At 33.8% G+C, this 16,755-nt stretch overlaps 1 protein-coding gene across 2 annotated transcripts in view; it reads right to left on the bottom strand.

The window, feature by feature from the left end:
• LOC120343897 (uncharacterized) overlaps positions 1-16,755 on the bottom strand; it is a 31,296-nt gene that overhangs the window by 2,144 nt on the left and 12,397 nt on the right. For both annotated transcript variants that reach the window (XM_078112818.1, XM_078112819.1), the window contains exons 12-22: positions 8,914-9,081; positions 8,337-8,534; positions 7,318-7,527; positions 6,249-6,449; positions 4,727-4,927; positions 4,306-4,410; positions 3,504-3,599; positions 2,526-2,633; positions 2,018-2,072; positions 1,142-1,311; positions 530-710 (exon numbers count right to left, since the gene is read on the bottom strand). In XM_078112818.1, coding sequence (XP_077968944.1) covers positions 530-710; positions 1,142-1,311; positions 2,018-2,072; positions 2,526-2,633; positions 3,504-3,599; positions 4,306-4,410; positions 4,727-4,927; positions 6,249-6,449; positions 7,318-7,527; positions 8,337-8,534; positions 8,914-9,081 — 1,693 coding nt within the window. The remainder of the gene's footprint in view (positions 1-529; positions 711-1,141; positions 1,312-2,017; positions 2,073-2,525; positions 2,634-3,503; positions 3,600-4,305; positions 4,411-4,726; positions 4,928-6,248; positions 6,450-7,317; positions 7,528-8,336; positions 8,535-8,913; positions 9,082-16,755) is intronic.

The raw sequence follows: 16,755 nt of genomic DNA, 5'->3' as shown, positions 1-16,755 counted from the left end.
CCGCTGGTCGGTTACGGCTTCCTCCACCACCAAGTCCATGCTTCCGAAAACAAAACAATATAACTAATCCCATACCCGACTTGGAATGGTAACCGGACGAGAGGCCGTGGTTCGCCATATGGATAAGCCGTCTCATCGGCTTTCCTCTCCCCCGGGATAAATATGTAAATCCTATCCTATCCTAGATTTGTAACCGGACAAGACAACGTGAGCCGCAATTCGCATAAATCGTCTTATCGACTCACCCCATGACACAATTTACAACCCCCAATGAAATCTTCAAAGTATTCTGATGTCATGTTACTTAAATATGACGGCAACTTTTGACTTCAACCCATTTCGGTGGATTATCAAACGTCACAGTATCATATCATTGTAAAGTCATCTTCCCATTACAATAATGTCTTAAAATATTCTGACGTCACAGAGTACGTTTTATGACAGCATACAATGTCGACAACGTTTGTATTCACTGTCATTTTACCCCCAAAAGTTGGGGATTCCCCTCATTAAAACCAGACACACTTACCTATAACAGTCAGTATAGCTTTGCTTGTTGCAACCCCTTTGTTATTCTCCGCTCTGCACATGTATTCGCCCATATCGTCTACAAAGCTCTCATTCATGTACAGAGAGTACTGAGTGCCTTTGTTGATGTACTGGTAGTCTGGGCTGTTTCTGATGACACGGTTGTTGAAATACCACGTCACCTAAATGAAGGAAAAAATTGATTAGGATTTTGGGTGATTTTAAACCGTCTTTAACAACTTATGAGTGTCGATAACACCTGGCTAACTAATCCCATACCCGACCTGGACTGGTAGCCGGAAGAGAGGCCGTGGTTCGCCATATGATCAAGCCGTCTTATCGGCTTTCCTCTCCCCGGGATAAATATATAAATCCTATCCTAATAGTAAACGTAGCTTACATAGTAGCGCAGTAGATGACTAGTGTTATATTTGGTGTTTCGAAGGTTAGTAAAGAATGTCATGTTAATGTAGCTTACGTAGTGACGTAGTGAACCTGGTGCTAGTGAATTCGATTCAAAAGAGAACGTGTTATTCAAATTTCGAATCTCGTCACTCGGGATAAACAATATTATAAAGTTCACGAATCGCTTGCCTTAATGCTCCATACAAACCTTGGGGTGCGGATTCGCATGTATCACAGCGTCGAATCTCACTGGTTTTCCTTCAGTTAAAGTAATGTTAGACAACGTATCAGTAAACCACGGAGCTCCTGTGTAGCCTGAATCACTGCTACCAGGGGTGCTGACGTCCTCCCGTGTTGTAGATATTGGCCTTTGGTCGTCTGTGTAAAAAGAATAAATAGAGATTAGGTGGTCGGTATGCTGTCTCAATGTATTCGCGACGCGATGGACTTGTGGTTTAAATGTTAGACTTAGGATAGGATATGATTTACATATTTATCCCGGAAGAGATGAACGGCCGAGTAAATTATAGTAAATTATTCGAATCGTTTTTTTTTCCTTTCCGGCAATTGTTGAGGTAAATTTCTCAATATTTTTTATTGAAGTTATATTTTTTCAACACAATTCTGACATTTTCGGAAGCATGGACGTGATAGTGGAGTGGAGTAAATAGTGTATGCAATGCCAGAGCGGTAAAATTCTGGTTCTTCCTAAATAATAAAAGGTTGTCCAGGGTCTTGTTCAGAGAGGAAGTCATGAACAAGCATCTTCAAGAAAAGGCCAAGTGATTGGCTTTCCATTTAAGTCCATATACCTGAAATGAATATTTCATTAACTATTTCCATACTCGACGCAAACTGCCCAAAAGTTCAAAAAAATTGCAATCATGTGAGGTAAAATGTGTGCTGATTAGAAGTGTGAAATTTCAACTTCGACTCTATGTAATTCAAAATGTTGACTCTGACTCGAAAAGGGTTAAAATATCAATCCTGCTTCGACTTGAATGAAAATTCAAGTTTTCAAATTCTGATAATTACGACACCGCTCCACTAGATGGCATAATTTATCTGTGTAGGAATTCATTACCTTCCTGCTCTTCCTCTGATTCACTCTCTTCTTCTTCCTCGTTTTCTTCGTAATTCTGTGAAATAAGTTAGAAAATCAGAAGAAAATCCAAACAGAAGGGAAATATTAATATTATTGGATTTGGTTACATTAACAACAGCTCGACAGATCAACATTCGGAGCGATTGCGTGAATGTATTTTCTTGTTTCTCAATGAATACCTACTAAAGATGTTCCTTGAGCATATAGCATAGTTGCGTTGAACTAAACTATGTTGGCATTGCAGGTAAAATTCTGATTCAAACCCTATGCTGATGGTGTGATAAATTTTTCTGATTAAAGGTAAAATTTTGCCAGAATTTGCCAGGATTCGAGTTTTATCAATATATTTTCCAGCTTTTGCAGTGATTCCAAACAGTATTATGACAATAATTTCAATAGCATGAATTTCTTTAATCACTTTTATTTTAGTCAATGTCCACTCCCATCTTGTTACCCCCCTCTCCCAATTAAAAAAAAATTCACAAACCTCCTCAAATTCTTCCTCACTCTCGTCAGTATATTCAGTTGAGTAATCAGACTCCTCGCTGTCATACTCGGCTTGAGCTTTGGCAAGTTTTTCTTGTAGAATTTGGAGCTTGAAAATAAGATTTTATAAGGTTAGAATAGCGAGTTGGTTTCTGCGATACTAACTACTTATCCTTCTTCTATGCTTTTTGTACCGGTGGATCCGCATGCATATATTGCAAGGATGCTGTAGCAAGAGTAAAGATAACTATTCTGAGTGATTCAAGAGTCTGTTGAACACAAACACAAATATATATTTCTGTCTTCAGCCTGACCTTGGTTTGTCTTAGTGTGCAGCAAGACTCTTGAATCACTTTAGATTAGAATAGCGAATAAGAATGATTTCCATGAAATAGAAAGTGTTATAGCAACCTTCATTCAGGTCAGTGGTTCTTAAAGTTGATTGACAGGTGACCAAAATTAGAAGTGGAAGAATATTCGCGGGACGGAAGAGGCGAATGACCGCAATGACGTGACTCGTTTGCAATCCTAATACTGTACCGGTACATATAATTATGATACCTGTAATTGAATTGTTAAGAATATGCACGTCCACAAACTGTTATATCGATGCAACAATGACAGTATCTATTCGCTCAAAGCATGGAGTGGCGCATTACATTAAGGGTTTGAGATACGCCACTGTATCTCTGATTACCCTGAGTGGTTCAACATTTTGCAGGCTAAAATCCTGTTTGGAAATTATTATGTGTGAGAGGATTGCTGGACTCCTCGCCGCTACAATGTGTTTAGCATAACGACTGGTTGTTTATCTTCTTTTATTATCAAGTCCATGCTTTCGAAACAAATAACTGGCTAAGTAACCCCACACCCGACATGGATTGGTAACCGGACGAGGGGCCTTGGTTCGCACTATGATTAAGCTGAACCATCTAATTGTTTCTCTTCATCTATTTGACATAAAAAAATCTGTTCCTACCTGTTTTTCTTTCGCCAAAAACATTTCTTGCTGCTCAACGGTCATTCGACAGAACTTTGTCTCCATGATTCGTTTTTGTTCAACTTCACGCTGAGCCTAAAAAGGTTGCAAGTCTAAAAACGGCTGTAAGTTTTCAACAAGTTCTAAATTTACCACTTTGCAAGAGAAAATAAATTCAGATGTAGAATTGTGGGATCTTATGGGGAAAAAAACTGCCAAAGCTCAAACTAAGGTAATTAATAGTTATCCAGTTAGGGTAAGGCAAGGAATACAGATTGCTTTGGAAATTCAAATTTTCGAATCATTCCCGACCATAACTAGATAATTATTAATTTTCTATTTCAAAACGTGGCTAAAACTCGAGATTTTTGCATTCGTGCCGGGAGCTTGCGTACATGTGTAAAACTGATCACCTTGGGTTCATATAACCACGATTAAAACATGCGTCATTGCTGAATCTTTACTCCTAACAAATAGACAGTCTATCCCTTTGGGGAAAGCGGGATAACATTTACTATGCACAGGGGACGTTACGATCAACTACTACAGGCAGAACTGGCTGACATGTGTAAAATAAAGATGGCTACCATATTCTACGACCATGAAGTGCACGGGGTTTTAAGGCGCACAGTCAATAAATTGCTGAGATCGACGGCCACCGACACAACTGGTTTTAAGTGTAAACAATAAAGCATAAAGAACTAACTGATCCATAGATTAGACGCTTATAAGCAAACAATCGATGTTTGAGAAAAAGGGGATTAAAAGTGCGCTTTTAATCCGTTAAATACAGTTATCATACCTTCAGCACTGCATCCATTTGTTGTCTCACATTCAACTTGCTGATTGGTCGATGCAGTTTTGGTTCTTTTATAATGTCATCTTCATCACTTTCACTGCAACTCTCCTGAAAATTGAGCAAACGGTTAGAGTGAGCATATTAAGTAGGATTCATGGTATGTTCTAGGTTTGGACAAACAGAAAACTTCACACAAACGTATTATGTGAACCAAGATGGCGGACACCCGAACGTAGTATGTGTACCAGGTTAAGGTTAGGCCATAATTTTATTCCAATTTTCCTTATTTTAGTTCTATTAAGAGTTCGGGGATTAGCCAAATGACTCCCGTAGTATTTGTACCTCAAATTATTGCCTAACCCTAACCTGGTACACATACTATGTTCCGGTGTCCGCCATCTTGGTTCACATACTACATGAGTACCTCAGCTTCTTTTGTTTCTTTAAATCTTCTTCTCTCTTCTGCTAATTCTTTCTCTCTTTCTTCTCTCATTTTTCTTCTCTCTTCTTCTTGTCTCATTTTAGCGATCTCGTTAAACTGAGTGAACGTCGACGACAATTTCTTTGGCCGAGGTTGCCTGACTTGTGGCGATGGGATTTCGGATTTCTCTTCCTTATCGCTATCCTGTTAAAATAAAAATAAAAGATTCTGAGCTTTCAACTAATTTTCAAAGATGGAGCATTTTTGCTTAAACAAGTGCTCCTGTAGAACTGGGGAATACCCAATGGTGGAATCAAGAGGTTCGTGCAAACAGTTTCAGAATGTCGTAATATTCTGAAATTCCCATCCTGTTTTATACATTAAACCAGTGAGTTTTGATCGTTTTTCCTGGTGTACCGACTACCGTGAACGACATTCAGGTGTTCAGTGTCAAATTGTTGTTTTTGAATATTTTCTGATTATTAACAAATTAATGATAACATATTGAAATAGAAACCAGTTTGTTGCCAGAATTTGAAATTGTTAGGTCTTTTTCCAAATCGAGTCATGAGCTCCTATTGTTCTTTTCGCTATTTGATTTCTATGCGAACTAATAAATAGATCGAAAGAATAGTCGAAATAATTATTGGTTAAGAAGATCTTTTCAAAAAATCTGGACTTTTCATTTGGTGTTCTGCGAGTAGTTTATGATACAAAAATCTTCTGCAGATTGAAAAAGCTTGAATATCACTGAGTTAAACAACCCTCGCAAACAAGTAAAGAGCACCACAGCTGATGTCAGGATAGGATTTACATATTTATCACGTGAGAGTGGAAAGCTGATGATAGGCTTATTCGTATGCCGAACCGCGGCCTCTCGTCCGGTTACCAGTCCATGTTGGGTATGCGATTACTTAGCTGGTTATTTTGTGTTATATTTGAAAGTTATGTGTCAAGATATGTAAAGTGTGTCACGGTATTACAGCTCACGGAGTGACACACATACATTTTATTGAATGAGGGAACTCGTTGTTAGCGAGTTCAATACAAAGCGGAACCGGTTGCTAAAATTTTGAGTTTGGGATAGGATAGGATTCACATATTTATCCCGGAAGCGAAGAAAGCCGGAAAGATGGCTTAACAATATGGCAAACCACGACCTCTCGTCCGGTTACCATTCCATGCCAGGTATGGGATTAGTTAGTTATTTGTTTTCGGATGCATGGACCTGATGGTGGAGGAACCGACCAGCGCTACACAGCGCAAGAATATGGATAGAATAGGATTTACATATTTATCCCGGAAAGATGGCTTAATCATATGGCAAACCAAGCCCTATCGTCCGGTTACCAGTGCATGTTGGGTATGGCATTAATTAGCCAGTTATTTGTTTCAAATGCATAGGCTTGAAATTTTTACTTTTTAATCCTGTACTTAGCTCGACCATGCCATCTTATCACTTTCCTTCCCCCCTTGATAAATAGAAAAAAATCATATTCTACCCTCTCAATTTGTGTTTACTTACATTCATTTGTTCTCTTTCTTCTTGGAATCTTTTTAATTCCTCCTCCATTTCTTTAATTTTTCTCTCTTGCGCCACCATGCGTTCTTTTTCAGATCTCTCCTTCTCCTGTTCTTCGAAGTTGGTCAGCGTTGATGAAAGTCTGCTTGGAGATATTTGTTGGACTCGAACACTGTCTGTTTCATCTTCATCAGATGAGTAGTCCTACAAAAAAAGTGGATTTGGTGTAAAAAATATGGAATTTGGTTTAATCATATGCTGAAGCATGGTCCCATATTTAGTGTAAGGCTTCACTGCAGGATTGGATTTACATATTTATCCAGAAGGAAAAGAAAGATCATAATGTGGTGAACCATGATCCCATATCTTGTATAGGAATAGTTAACCAGTTGGCCTTCTGCTTTACATTACATATTGGAATAGGATTTCATATTTATATTAAAGAGAGGAAAGCCGAAAAGACGACTTAATAATTTAACAAATCCTGGACTATTGTATGGTTACCAGTTCACATCGGCTGTGGGAATAGGGTAAGATTAGACATGGAGTAGACATGGATCGCTTTGTTACTTATCGATCTCAAGATCGGTGAGTATGTTGATATTTGGTATTTGTCTGTTTGTTTGTCTGTCTGTCTGTTAGATGCACGCGATATCTCACGAAAGCGAGTTGAATCTGCTCCAAATTTTGCAAATTTGAATGGGTTAGTCATTTATTTGTTTGAGATGTATGAACCTAATGGTTCAACGAACCGCAAAGAATCCTCAGCTCATTGGACTTGGCAGTAGTGGGAGCCATGAGTGACGTGTACACAATTATTCACCAAGTGATTTGAACCTGTGCAGTGTAACAGAGCTACAATGTCAAGCGTGTTCTCAACGATTTGCAAATAATTACTGGCAAAAATGAAATTATTGACAGGATTTTTATCACTGATTCATGAAAGATTCCGGTTCTCCTAAATAATGGCAGCTTTCTGCTTATTGTACAAGGCTCTATTCGTGGTAAAAAGCAAGAATAGGCATCATATAAATAAAATCATCTTAAGAAAACTATATCTACAGTTTCCTACCTTTTCTTCTTGAAGTCTTTTAGCTTCGGCAAACAATCTTTTTTCTTCCTCCAGTTGAGTTGATTTGAGTTGATACGCTTTGTTGCGTTCCTCCTCAATTCTCTTCTTCTCTATAACGTCAAACTCAGTGAATACCTTTGAAAGTTTTTGGGGGGTGCGTCGAATTTTTGGGCTTCCCTGTGAGTCCTCTTCAGATTCTTCATTTTCTTCCTGGGGAGAAAAAATATTACAAGTTACAAGCAGCTACTGACACTCTAGAACAGGTTTGCAGCATTAATTTTATTGTTCACCCTTTGGGAAAGTTTAAAAATAAAATTACACCCATTGAATTGTTGTCGAATTGTCTTTTCCAGTCTGCCATAAGTGGAATATGGCGCTATATTGAACATTTTTTGAGAACAAAGAGCAGGGTGGTCCAAGGTTGTTGGCTTCGCGGGCCACAAAATTATTTTTGCATTGTTCGCAGGCTACAATAGTGCCAAGAATAGGTAAACCGCTCAATACAAAACAAACGCTTTTATTGTGCAAACACATAGTTATTAGACATAGTAATCCCAGTAAACAGTAAACAATTTTTAGAAAAATTGTTAGCATATTTTCCCGACCAAAAAGATAAAAAGCCAGAAAATAATTTAGACAGCATTCAACTTCGCTAGTTGCCTCAGCTAACCATAACACTAGTCAATTCAGTGACATTATTGATGTAACAATATGTCAAAAGATTTTTCTGATTAATTTTATTACGAAACAACGCGAAATGCGATTTTTTGATTACTCTTCGAATGCGACGCGGGCCACAAATAATGGAGAGGCGGGCCACATGTGGCCCGCAGGCCTGGGTTTGGACCACCCTGACCTAGAGCATGATAATTTATATATTACAACACAAACTTTTGTGTACCCACTAGAAAGTCTAAGTTGAATAAAGGTGTGGCCCGAGGTTTCACACGGTTATTTTTGTCAGGCTGTACACCCCTGCCGTATATCACAACTTAGAACTAAAATAGTTGACTCGTTACCATCATTTTCTTTGCTTCCCGGAACATCTTTTTTTCTTCTTCCAGCTTTTTCTGGCTTTCCTGCTGAATTTTTTCCCGTTCTTCCTCTTTCTTTCGCTTGGCCATCACATCAAATTCTGTGAATGACTTATCGAGTCGGTTCGGCTTTTTTAAAGACTTTTCAGTAGGTTCCATTTCAGCTGTTTCATTTTCTTCTTCCTAAAGAGGAGAAGATTTGTTATGATTTCAGACTGTGGTAATGGAGATTCATCTCTGAGCAAAGTTACGCGCACTCACTCAGAAGTAAAGAGCCTCATCTCTGAGCAAAGTTACTGGCACTCACTCAGAAGTGAAGAGACTCATCTCTGAGCAAAGTCATGTGCACTCACTCGAAGTAAAGGAGCCTCATCTCTGAGCAAAGTTATGTGCACTCACTCGAAGTAAAGGAGCCTCATCTCTGAGCAAAGTTACGGGCATTCACTCGAAGTAAAGGAGACTCATCTCTGAACAGCAAAGTCATGTGCACTCACTCAGAAGTAAGAAGACTCATCTCTGAGCAAAATTACAGCAACAACTGAAACTATGTTGAAATACAAACCTTTATTCTCTCTCTCTCTTCCTCAAATAATTTTTTCTCCTCGTTGAGTAATTTCGCCCTCTCTTCTCTTATTCTTTGACGCTCCTCTTCCATTTTATGCTGCGCCATAATATCGAACCGAGTCTTAGAATAGTCGAGTCTGCTCGGGACACCACCAGGTGACGCTACCTGTAAAATTTAGAGCGGGGAGGGAAGAAGAACGTTAGAGTGAAAATGAAGAAGAGCGTGAATGAGAAGTGATATTGAAAAGAAAAGATGGAAAATTTGTGGAAAGATCGGAAATCGTGAAATATTTTGTATAGAAGAAAGATTGTATGAAAAATCAAGAAAATTAAACTAGAAATGAAAAAGAAGTGAAATAGAGAAAGAAATTAAGAAAATTAAGGAGAACTGTGGAAACAATTGAAATAGAAGAAAAGGGAGAATATAGTGGAGAAATGAGAGAACTGAATAAGCGAGAACTGAAGTTCGGAAAAAAACTGAAGAAGAAGAAGAATGAAAATTTAGAAGAAAGATGACTATAGAAAAGAAGTTAGCAGGTAATTTATTAGAGGGAAAATAAAAAAGGGAGAAAATAAGAAGGGGGAAATCGTGAATGGAAACACTTGTAAAACGGGAAAATCATAAAAACAAAGGTTGGGTGGGTAAATATTATGAGAAAAAGAGCAAGTAAAGTGTGAGGAAAAAAACTTAGAAAGAAACTGAAAACTAAAATAAAATCAAAAGGTTAGTGAAGAAATGAGATTGAGGAAAGAAATGGAAAATAAGAGAGTTAAGAGGTTATTTATTAGAGTGAAAATAAAGAAGGAAAAAAAAGAAAAAAAGAAAAGAGAAGTTTGTGAATAAAACACTTGAAGTTTGTGTAAAAAAAGAAAAATATGAAAGAAATAAAATATTTTGTAGAAATGAAAGGATTGAGAAATGCTGTGATTAGTTGAAGAGATAACTAAAACACAGTGAAGGGTTGAATTTTGCAGAGTGAAATTGAAACATAAAAAGAAACTGAAATGATAAAAAGTAGAAGGATTAAGAAAAGAACCGCTAAGCCATCGTGCGGCCCAATAGTCGAGTTTAAAAAGTCTGTGACTGTTTACATCAGTGGTTATCAAACTTTTTTGTTGGCGGTGCACTAGGCAAATAAAAAAAATTTGCGACACATTTGTGAAAAATAAAGAGAGCTTTAAACAAATTATTGTGCAAATGTTAAGGAGGTGTGTGTGCCTGTTTTGATAAATAATTTAAACGAGGTCCGTCGCTCCTTTCTACCGCATCACACAGTATGAGAAATTTTGGTTTACATAGTGACATGAAATTGAAAAGCGAATATAAGTAGGCCTGACTGGTTAGTGGAAGTGCGAAAAGATTGAAAGTGAAAGCGGGATAAGAATTGTCCTGAAAAATAAGAAAAGACAGGCTATGTTCTCCTCGTTCCTAAAAATAAACAACATCCTTCGCTTTCTGTAAAATCGGAAAATAGTTAACAAAAAGGAATATACAGTGAAACAAATCTCCAAACAAAATTAATCATTCCAAAACTATTGTGGCCGCAATGACCTGGCACTTAAAGCGTTAGACCCGTGGTAGAAATCCACGCCTCTCTCCACTTCACCCAGTATGTATTAAACTGGGTAGAAAAAGTACTTAGTCATTTTGAAAATAGTTCCTCACACATCGTTAGATATCACTGGCTGGGTGAATAATCGGTGTTGTATATAAACTTCAGTTTACAAATGCTCATAGTAGGCTAGGAAAAGTATGTAATTAAAGGAAGAGATGTGTGATCGGAGTTAAAGTAAATAGAAGTGAGAGAATTTCATGCTTGAATGAAAAGATGATAATGAAGGAGTTCAAGAACGATTGATAGCAAAAAAGGAATGAAATAAAATAATAGGGAAAGAGGGAAGTTTAGAGAAGTGAGTTCGGATATGGGGTAAAAGATAAAAAGAGCCTGTGTGTCTGTGAGAGAGATGGTATTGAGGTAGGTAGAATGTGAGTAGATAGAAAATTATTATCCAAATTAAAAGGAATAAATAAATAACAAATCAGTTAGTAATATAAGGCAGGATTGAAAAATCTAGAGAAAAAGCTGACATAAGAGAGAAGGGAGAAATGTGTAAACAGAACGCCAGAAGTGTCACATAAAATGTGTGTGTGTGTGTTGTATGCCCGAAAAAGATTGATTGGAGTGAAAATTAAGAGTAAAAAAATAGTTTAGAGAGAAAAAGAGATTAATGAGAAAATATGGGAGAATTAAAGAGAGAATAAATTATAGTTTGAGAGAAGGGAAAGATGTGTAAACAGAACGCCAGAAGTGTCTTATAAAATGTGTGTGTGTGTGTTGTATGCCTGAAAAAGATGGTAACTAAGGAAGGAGATAAACAAAGATTGGTTGGAGTGAAAGTTAGGAGTAAAAAAATAGTATAAAGAGAATAAGTGATAAATGAGAAAAATGGAAGAATGAAAGAGAGAATAAGTTATTGTTTGAGAGAAGGGATGAATGTGTGAACAAAATACTGAAAGTGCTACATAAAATGTGTGTGTGCTGTGCACTGCTGTATTCCCGAAAAAGATGATAATGAAGGAGATAAGGAAGGATGGGTCAGAGTAAAAGTTGGGAGTAAAGAAAATAGTATAGAGAGAAAAATAAATAAGTGAGAAAATATAGGAAGAATGAAAGAGAGAATAAATTATAGTTTCGGAGAAGGAAGAGATGTGTGAACAGAACGTTAGAAGTGTCATATTAAATGTGTGTGTGTTGTATGCCTGAAAAAGATGGTAAATAAAGAGATAAAAAAAGATTTATTGGAGTGAAGGTTGAGAGTAAAAAAATAGTACAGAGAAAAGGAGATTAAAGAGAAAATATGGGAGAACGCAGAAGTGTCACATAAAATGTGTGTTGTGTGCCTGAAAAAGATGATTATTAAGGAGATAAGGAAAGATTAACTGGAGTGAAAGTTAAAATTAAAAAATAGTATAGAGAGAAAAACAGATAAATGATAAAATATAGGAGAATTAAAGAGAGAATAAATTATAATTTGAGAGAAGGGTGAATTATGTAAACAGAACGCTAGAAGTGTCATATTAAATGTGTGTGTGTGTGTGTGTTCTATGCTTATAAAAAGAGTGATATATTTAATATATAGAGAATAAGAAATGAATGAGGAAACGCAGAAAATAAAAAAAGGATTATGAATATTGGAGAAAAAAGTGTGGAGATAAAGTAAAAGAAAGTTAGCTAAAATGTTTGGAGAAAAGAGAAGAGTTAATAGAAAAATGTTAATATGGGGGAAAAGAGTAAGTAAGAATTAGTAACAAAAAGATAAGTAATGCAAAGAAAAGATGGGAGTGAAAGTAAAAACAGAGGAAGCAGAGTTGAGGAAAAAGGAAAAAGTTAGTTCGTTTTATTGAAGTTTAGTTTTATCTGAATGTTTTTTTAACGATGATTATTCACGCCTTTTGCTCCGAACCCGGCCCTATACGATCACCCACCGATATCTAACGATAAGTGAGGAGCTACTATAGTTTAGATTTTACAACTAAGGTGTGCAACAGAGGCCGGGGCTACAACCCGGCCCGCCAAGCCATTTAGTATGGCCCCGGTCAACACTTAGATTTTTTCCCATAAAGCATCAAATACTAATCGGACAAATTAATAGAACTTGAATCTTCGCGTTTTGACATTGCTTACCTAATTTATTACGAATGAGGGGGGGGGGGGGGGGGGGTGATATGTTGATTCTAGATTTTTAAACTGTGATAGATAAGTATAGTTAAGTTAAGTTACGTGACATTCGGAGTAAGATTAAGTAGAATTGATATTGAAAAAAAAATTTTAATTTGAAAATATAAAAAGAGAGAAAGAGAAATTTCAATCGAGAGCTTGGAAAAATAAAGAAAATAAAGTTCAATGTGGAAATATAAAAAGAGAGAAAAATAAATTTTAAAAAAGGGCTTGAAAAAATTTAAAAAAAAAAAGAATATTAATGTGGAAATATAAAGAGAGAGAGAAAGAAATTTTAATGGATAGCTTGGAAAAATTAGAATGAGATTCAATTTTGGAATATAAAGAAAGAGGAGGAGAAATTTCCTAGAAGAGTTTGAAAAAATTAAGAGAATGAACATGAATTTATTAATATAAAGAGAGAGAAAGAGAACATTTAATATAGAGCTTGGAGAAATTAAGAGAATGAAGTTCAAGTGTTAAATAAAAAGAGAGAAAAGGAGAAATTTCCAAGGAGAGTTTGGAAAAAATAAGAGAATGAATTTCAAGATGGAAATATGAAGAGAAAAAAATTTTAAAAAGAGAGCTGTGAAAAATTAGGTGCATTAATTTAAATTTGGAAATATAAAGAGAGAGAAAGAGGAACTTTAAAAGAGAACTTGGAAAATTAAGAGAATGAATTCAATGTGGAAAAAAAAAGAGAAAAAGAAATTTCACAAGAATTAAGGAAATGAATTTCAAGATGGAAATATGAAGAGAGAGCTTGGAAAATTTAAAATAATGAATTTTAATTTGGAAATATAAATAGAGAGAAAGAGAGAAATTTTAAAAGAGAGTTTGGAAGAATTAAGAGAATGAATTTTAATTTGAGTAAAAGAGAGTTTCGAAAAATTAGGAGAATGAATTTTAATTTGGAAATATAAATAGAGAAAAAGAGAGAAAGTTTAAAAGAGAGTTTGGAAATTTAAGAAAACGAACTTAAATTTGAAAACATAAATAGAGAAAAAAAGAGAAAAGTTTGAAAAGAGAGTTTGGAAAAATTAAGAAGATGAATTTCAATTCGAAAATATAAATAGAGAGAAAGTTTAAAAGATAGTTTGGAAAAATTGAGAGAATGAATTTTAATTTGAAAATATAAATAGAGAGAAAGAGAGAAATTTTAAAAGAGAGTTTGAAAAAATTGAGAGAATGAATTTTAATTTGGAAATTTAAATAGAGAAATATTTTAAAAGAGAGCTTAGAAAAATTAATAGAATGAATTTCAATTTTTGAAAGAGAGTTCGAAAAAATTAAAAGAAGAAATTAAATTTGGAAATATAAAGAGAAAAAGAGAGAAATTTTGAAAAAGAGTTTGGAGAAATTAAGAGAATGAATTTTAATTTGGAAATTTTTAATAGAGAAATATTTTAAAAGAGAGCTTAGAAAAATAAATAGAATGAATTTCAATTTTTGAAAGAGAGCTCGAAAAAATTAAAAGAAGGAATTAAATTTGGAAATAAAAAGAGAGAAACGGAGAGAAATTTTAGAAGAGAGCTTGGAAGAATTAAGAGAATGAATTTCAAGTTGAAAATATTAAGAGAGAGAAAGAGAAATTCTGAAGGAAAGCTCGGAAATATTGAGAGAATATATTTAAATTTGGAAATATAAATGTAGAGAAAGAGAGAAATATCAAAAGATAGTTTGGAAAAAGTAAAAAGATGAATTTCAACTTGGAAATATAAATAGAGAGAAAGAGAGGAATTTTAAAAGAGAGTTTGGAAGAATTAAGAGAATGAATTTTAATTTGAGTAAAAGAGAGTTTTGAAAAATTAGGAGAATGAATTTTAATTTGGAAATATAAGTAGAGAGAAAGAGAGAAAGTTTAAAAGAGAGTTTGGAAATTTAAGAAAACGAACTTAAATTTGGAAACATAAATAGAGAAAAAAAGAGAAAAGTTTTAAAAGAGAGTTTGGAAAAATTAAGAAGATGAATTTCAATTCGAAAATATAAATAGAGAGAAAGTTTAAAAGATAGTTTGGAAAAATTGAGAGAATGAATTTTAATTTGGAAATTTAAATAGAGAGAAAGAGAGAAATTTTAAAAGAGAGTTTGGAAAAATAAATAGAATGAATTTCAATTTTTGAAAGAGAGCTCGAAAAAATTAAAAGAAGGAATTAAATTTGGAAATAAAAAGAGAGAAAGAGAGAAATTTTAGAAGAGAGCTTGGAAGAATTAAGAGAATGAATTTCAAGTTGAAAATATTAAGAGAGAGAAAGAGAAATTCTGAAGAAAAGCTTGGAAATATTGAGAGAATATATTTAAATTTGGAAATATAAATAGAGAGAAAGAGAGAAATATCAAAAGATAGTTTGGAAAAAGTAAAAAGATGAATTTCAACTTGGAAATATAAATAGAGAGAAAGAGAGAAATATCAAAAGATAGTTTGGAAAAATTAAAAAGATGAATTTCAACTTGAAAATATAAATAGAGAGAAAGAGAGAAATTTCAAAAGAGAGTTTGGAAATTCAGGAGAACGAACCTAAATTTGAAAATTTAAATAGAGAAAAAAGAGAAAAGTTTTAAAGGAGAGTTTGAAAAAATTAAGAGAATAAATTTCAACTTGGAAATATAAATAGAGAGAGAGAAATTTTAAAAGAGAGCTTGGATGAATTAGGAAAATGAATTTCAATTTGGAAATATTAGAGAAAGAAAGAGAAATTCTGAAGAAGAGCTTGGAAATATTGAGAGAATGAATTTCAATTTGGAAATATAAAGAGAAAGAAGAGAGAAATTTTAATAGCGAGTTTGGAAAAATTAAGAGAATGAATTTCAATTTGGAAATATTAGAGTAAGAAAGAGAAATTCTGAAGAAGAGCATGGAAATATTGAGAGAATGAATTTAAATTTGGCAATATAAATGGAAAGAAAAAGAAAAATTTTGAAAAAGGGTTTGGGAAAATTAAGAGAATGAATTTCAATTTGAAAATATAAAAAGAAAGAAAAAGAGAAATTTATAAATGTAGTTTGGGAAAATTAAGAGAATGAATTTCAATTTGAAAATATTACGGGAGAGAAAGAGAAATTCTGAAGGAGAGCTTGGAAATATTGAGAGAATGAATTTAAATTTGGCAATATAAATGGAAAGAAAAAGAAAAATTTTGAAAAAGGGTTTGGGAAAATTAAGAGAATGAATTTCAATTTGAAAATATAAAAAGAAAGAAAAAGAGAAATTTATAAATGTAGTTTGGGAAAATTAAGAGAATGAATTTTAATTTGGAAATATAAATAGAGAGAGAAGGAGAGAAATTTTAAAAAAGAGTTTGGGAAAATTAAGAGAATGAATTTCAATTTTGAATTATAAATAGAGAGAAATTTTAAAAGAGAGTTTGGAAATATTAAGAGAATGAATTTCAATTTTGAATTATACATAGAGAGAAATTTTAAAAGAGAGTTTGGAAATATTAAGAGAATGAATTTCAATTTTGAATTATACATAGAGAGAAATTTTAAAAGAGAGTTCGGAAAAATTAAGAGAATGAATTTCAATTTGGAAATATTAAGAGAAAAAGAGAAATTTCATAAGAGAGTTTGGAAATATTAAGAGAATGAATTTCAATTTGGAAATATAAATAGAAAGGAGAGAAATTTTTAAAGAGAGTTTGGAAAAATTGAGAGAATGAATTTTAAATCGGAAATATAAAGAGAGAGAAAGAAAGAAATTTTGAAAGAGAGCTTGGAAATATTAAGAGAATGAATTTCAATTTTGAATTATACATAGAGAAAAATTTTAAAAGAGAGTTTGGAAATATTAAGAGAATGAATTTCAATTTTGAATTATACATAGAGAGAAATTTTAAAAGAGAGTTTGGAAAAATTAAGAGAATGAATTTCAATTTGGAAATATTAAGAGAAAAAGAGAAATTTCATAAGAGAGTTTGGAAATATTAAGAGAATGAATTTCAATTTGGAAATATAAATAGAAAGGAGAGAAATTTTTAAAGAGAGTTTGGAAAAATTGAGAGAATGAATTTTAAATCGGAAATATAAAGAGAGAGAAAGAGAGAAATTTTGAAAGAGAGCTTGGAAGAATTTAGAGAATGAATTTTAATTTGGAAATTTAAATAGAGAAATATTTTAAAAGA

This window comes from Styela clava, chromosome 5, assembly GCF_964204865.1.
Source record: "Styela clava chromosome 5, kaStyClav1.hap1.2, whole genome shotgun sequence".
NCBI classification, from domain to species: Eukaryota; Metazoa; Chordata; class Ascidiacea; order Stolidobranchia; family Styelidae; genus Styela; species Styela clava.
This window is presented reverse-complemented; position numbering and strand designations above follow the sequence as displayed.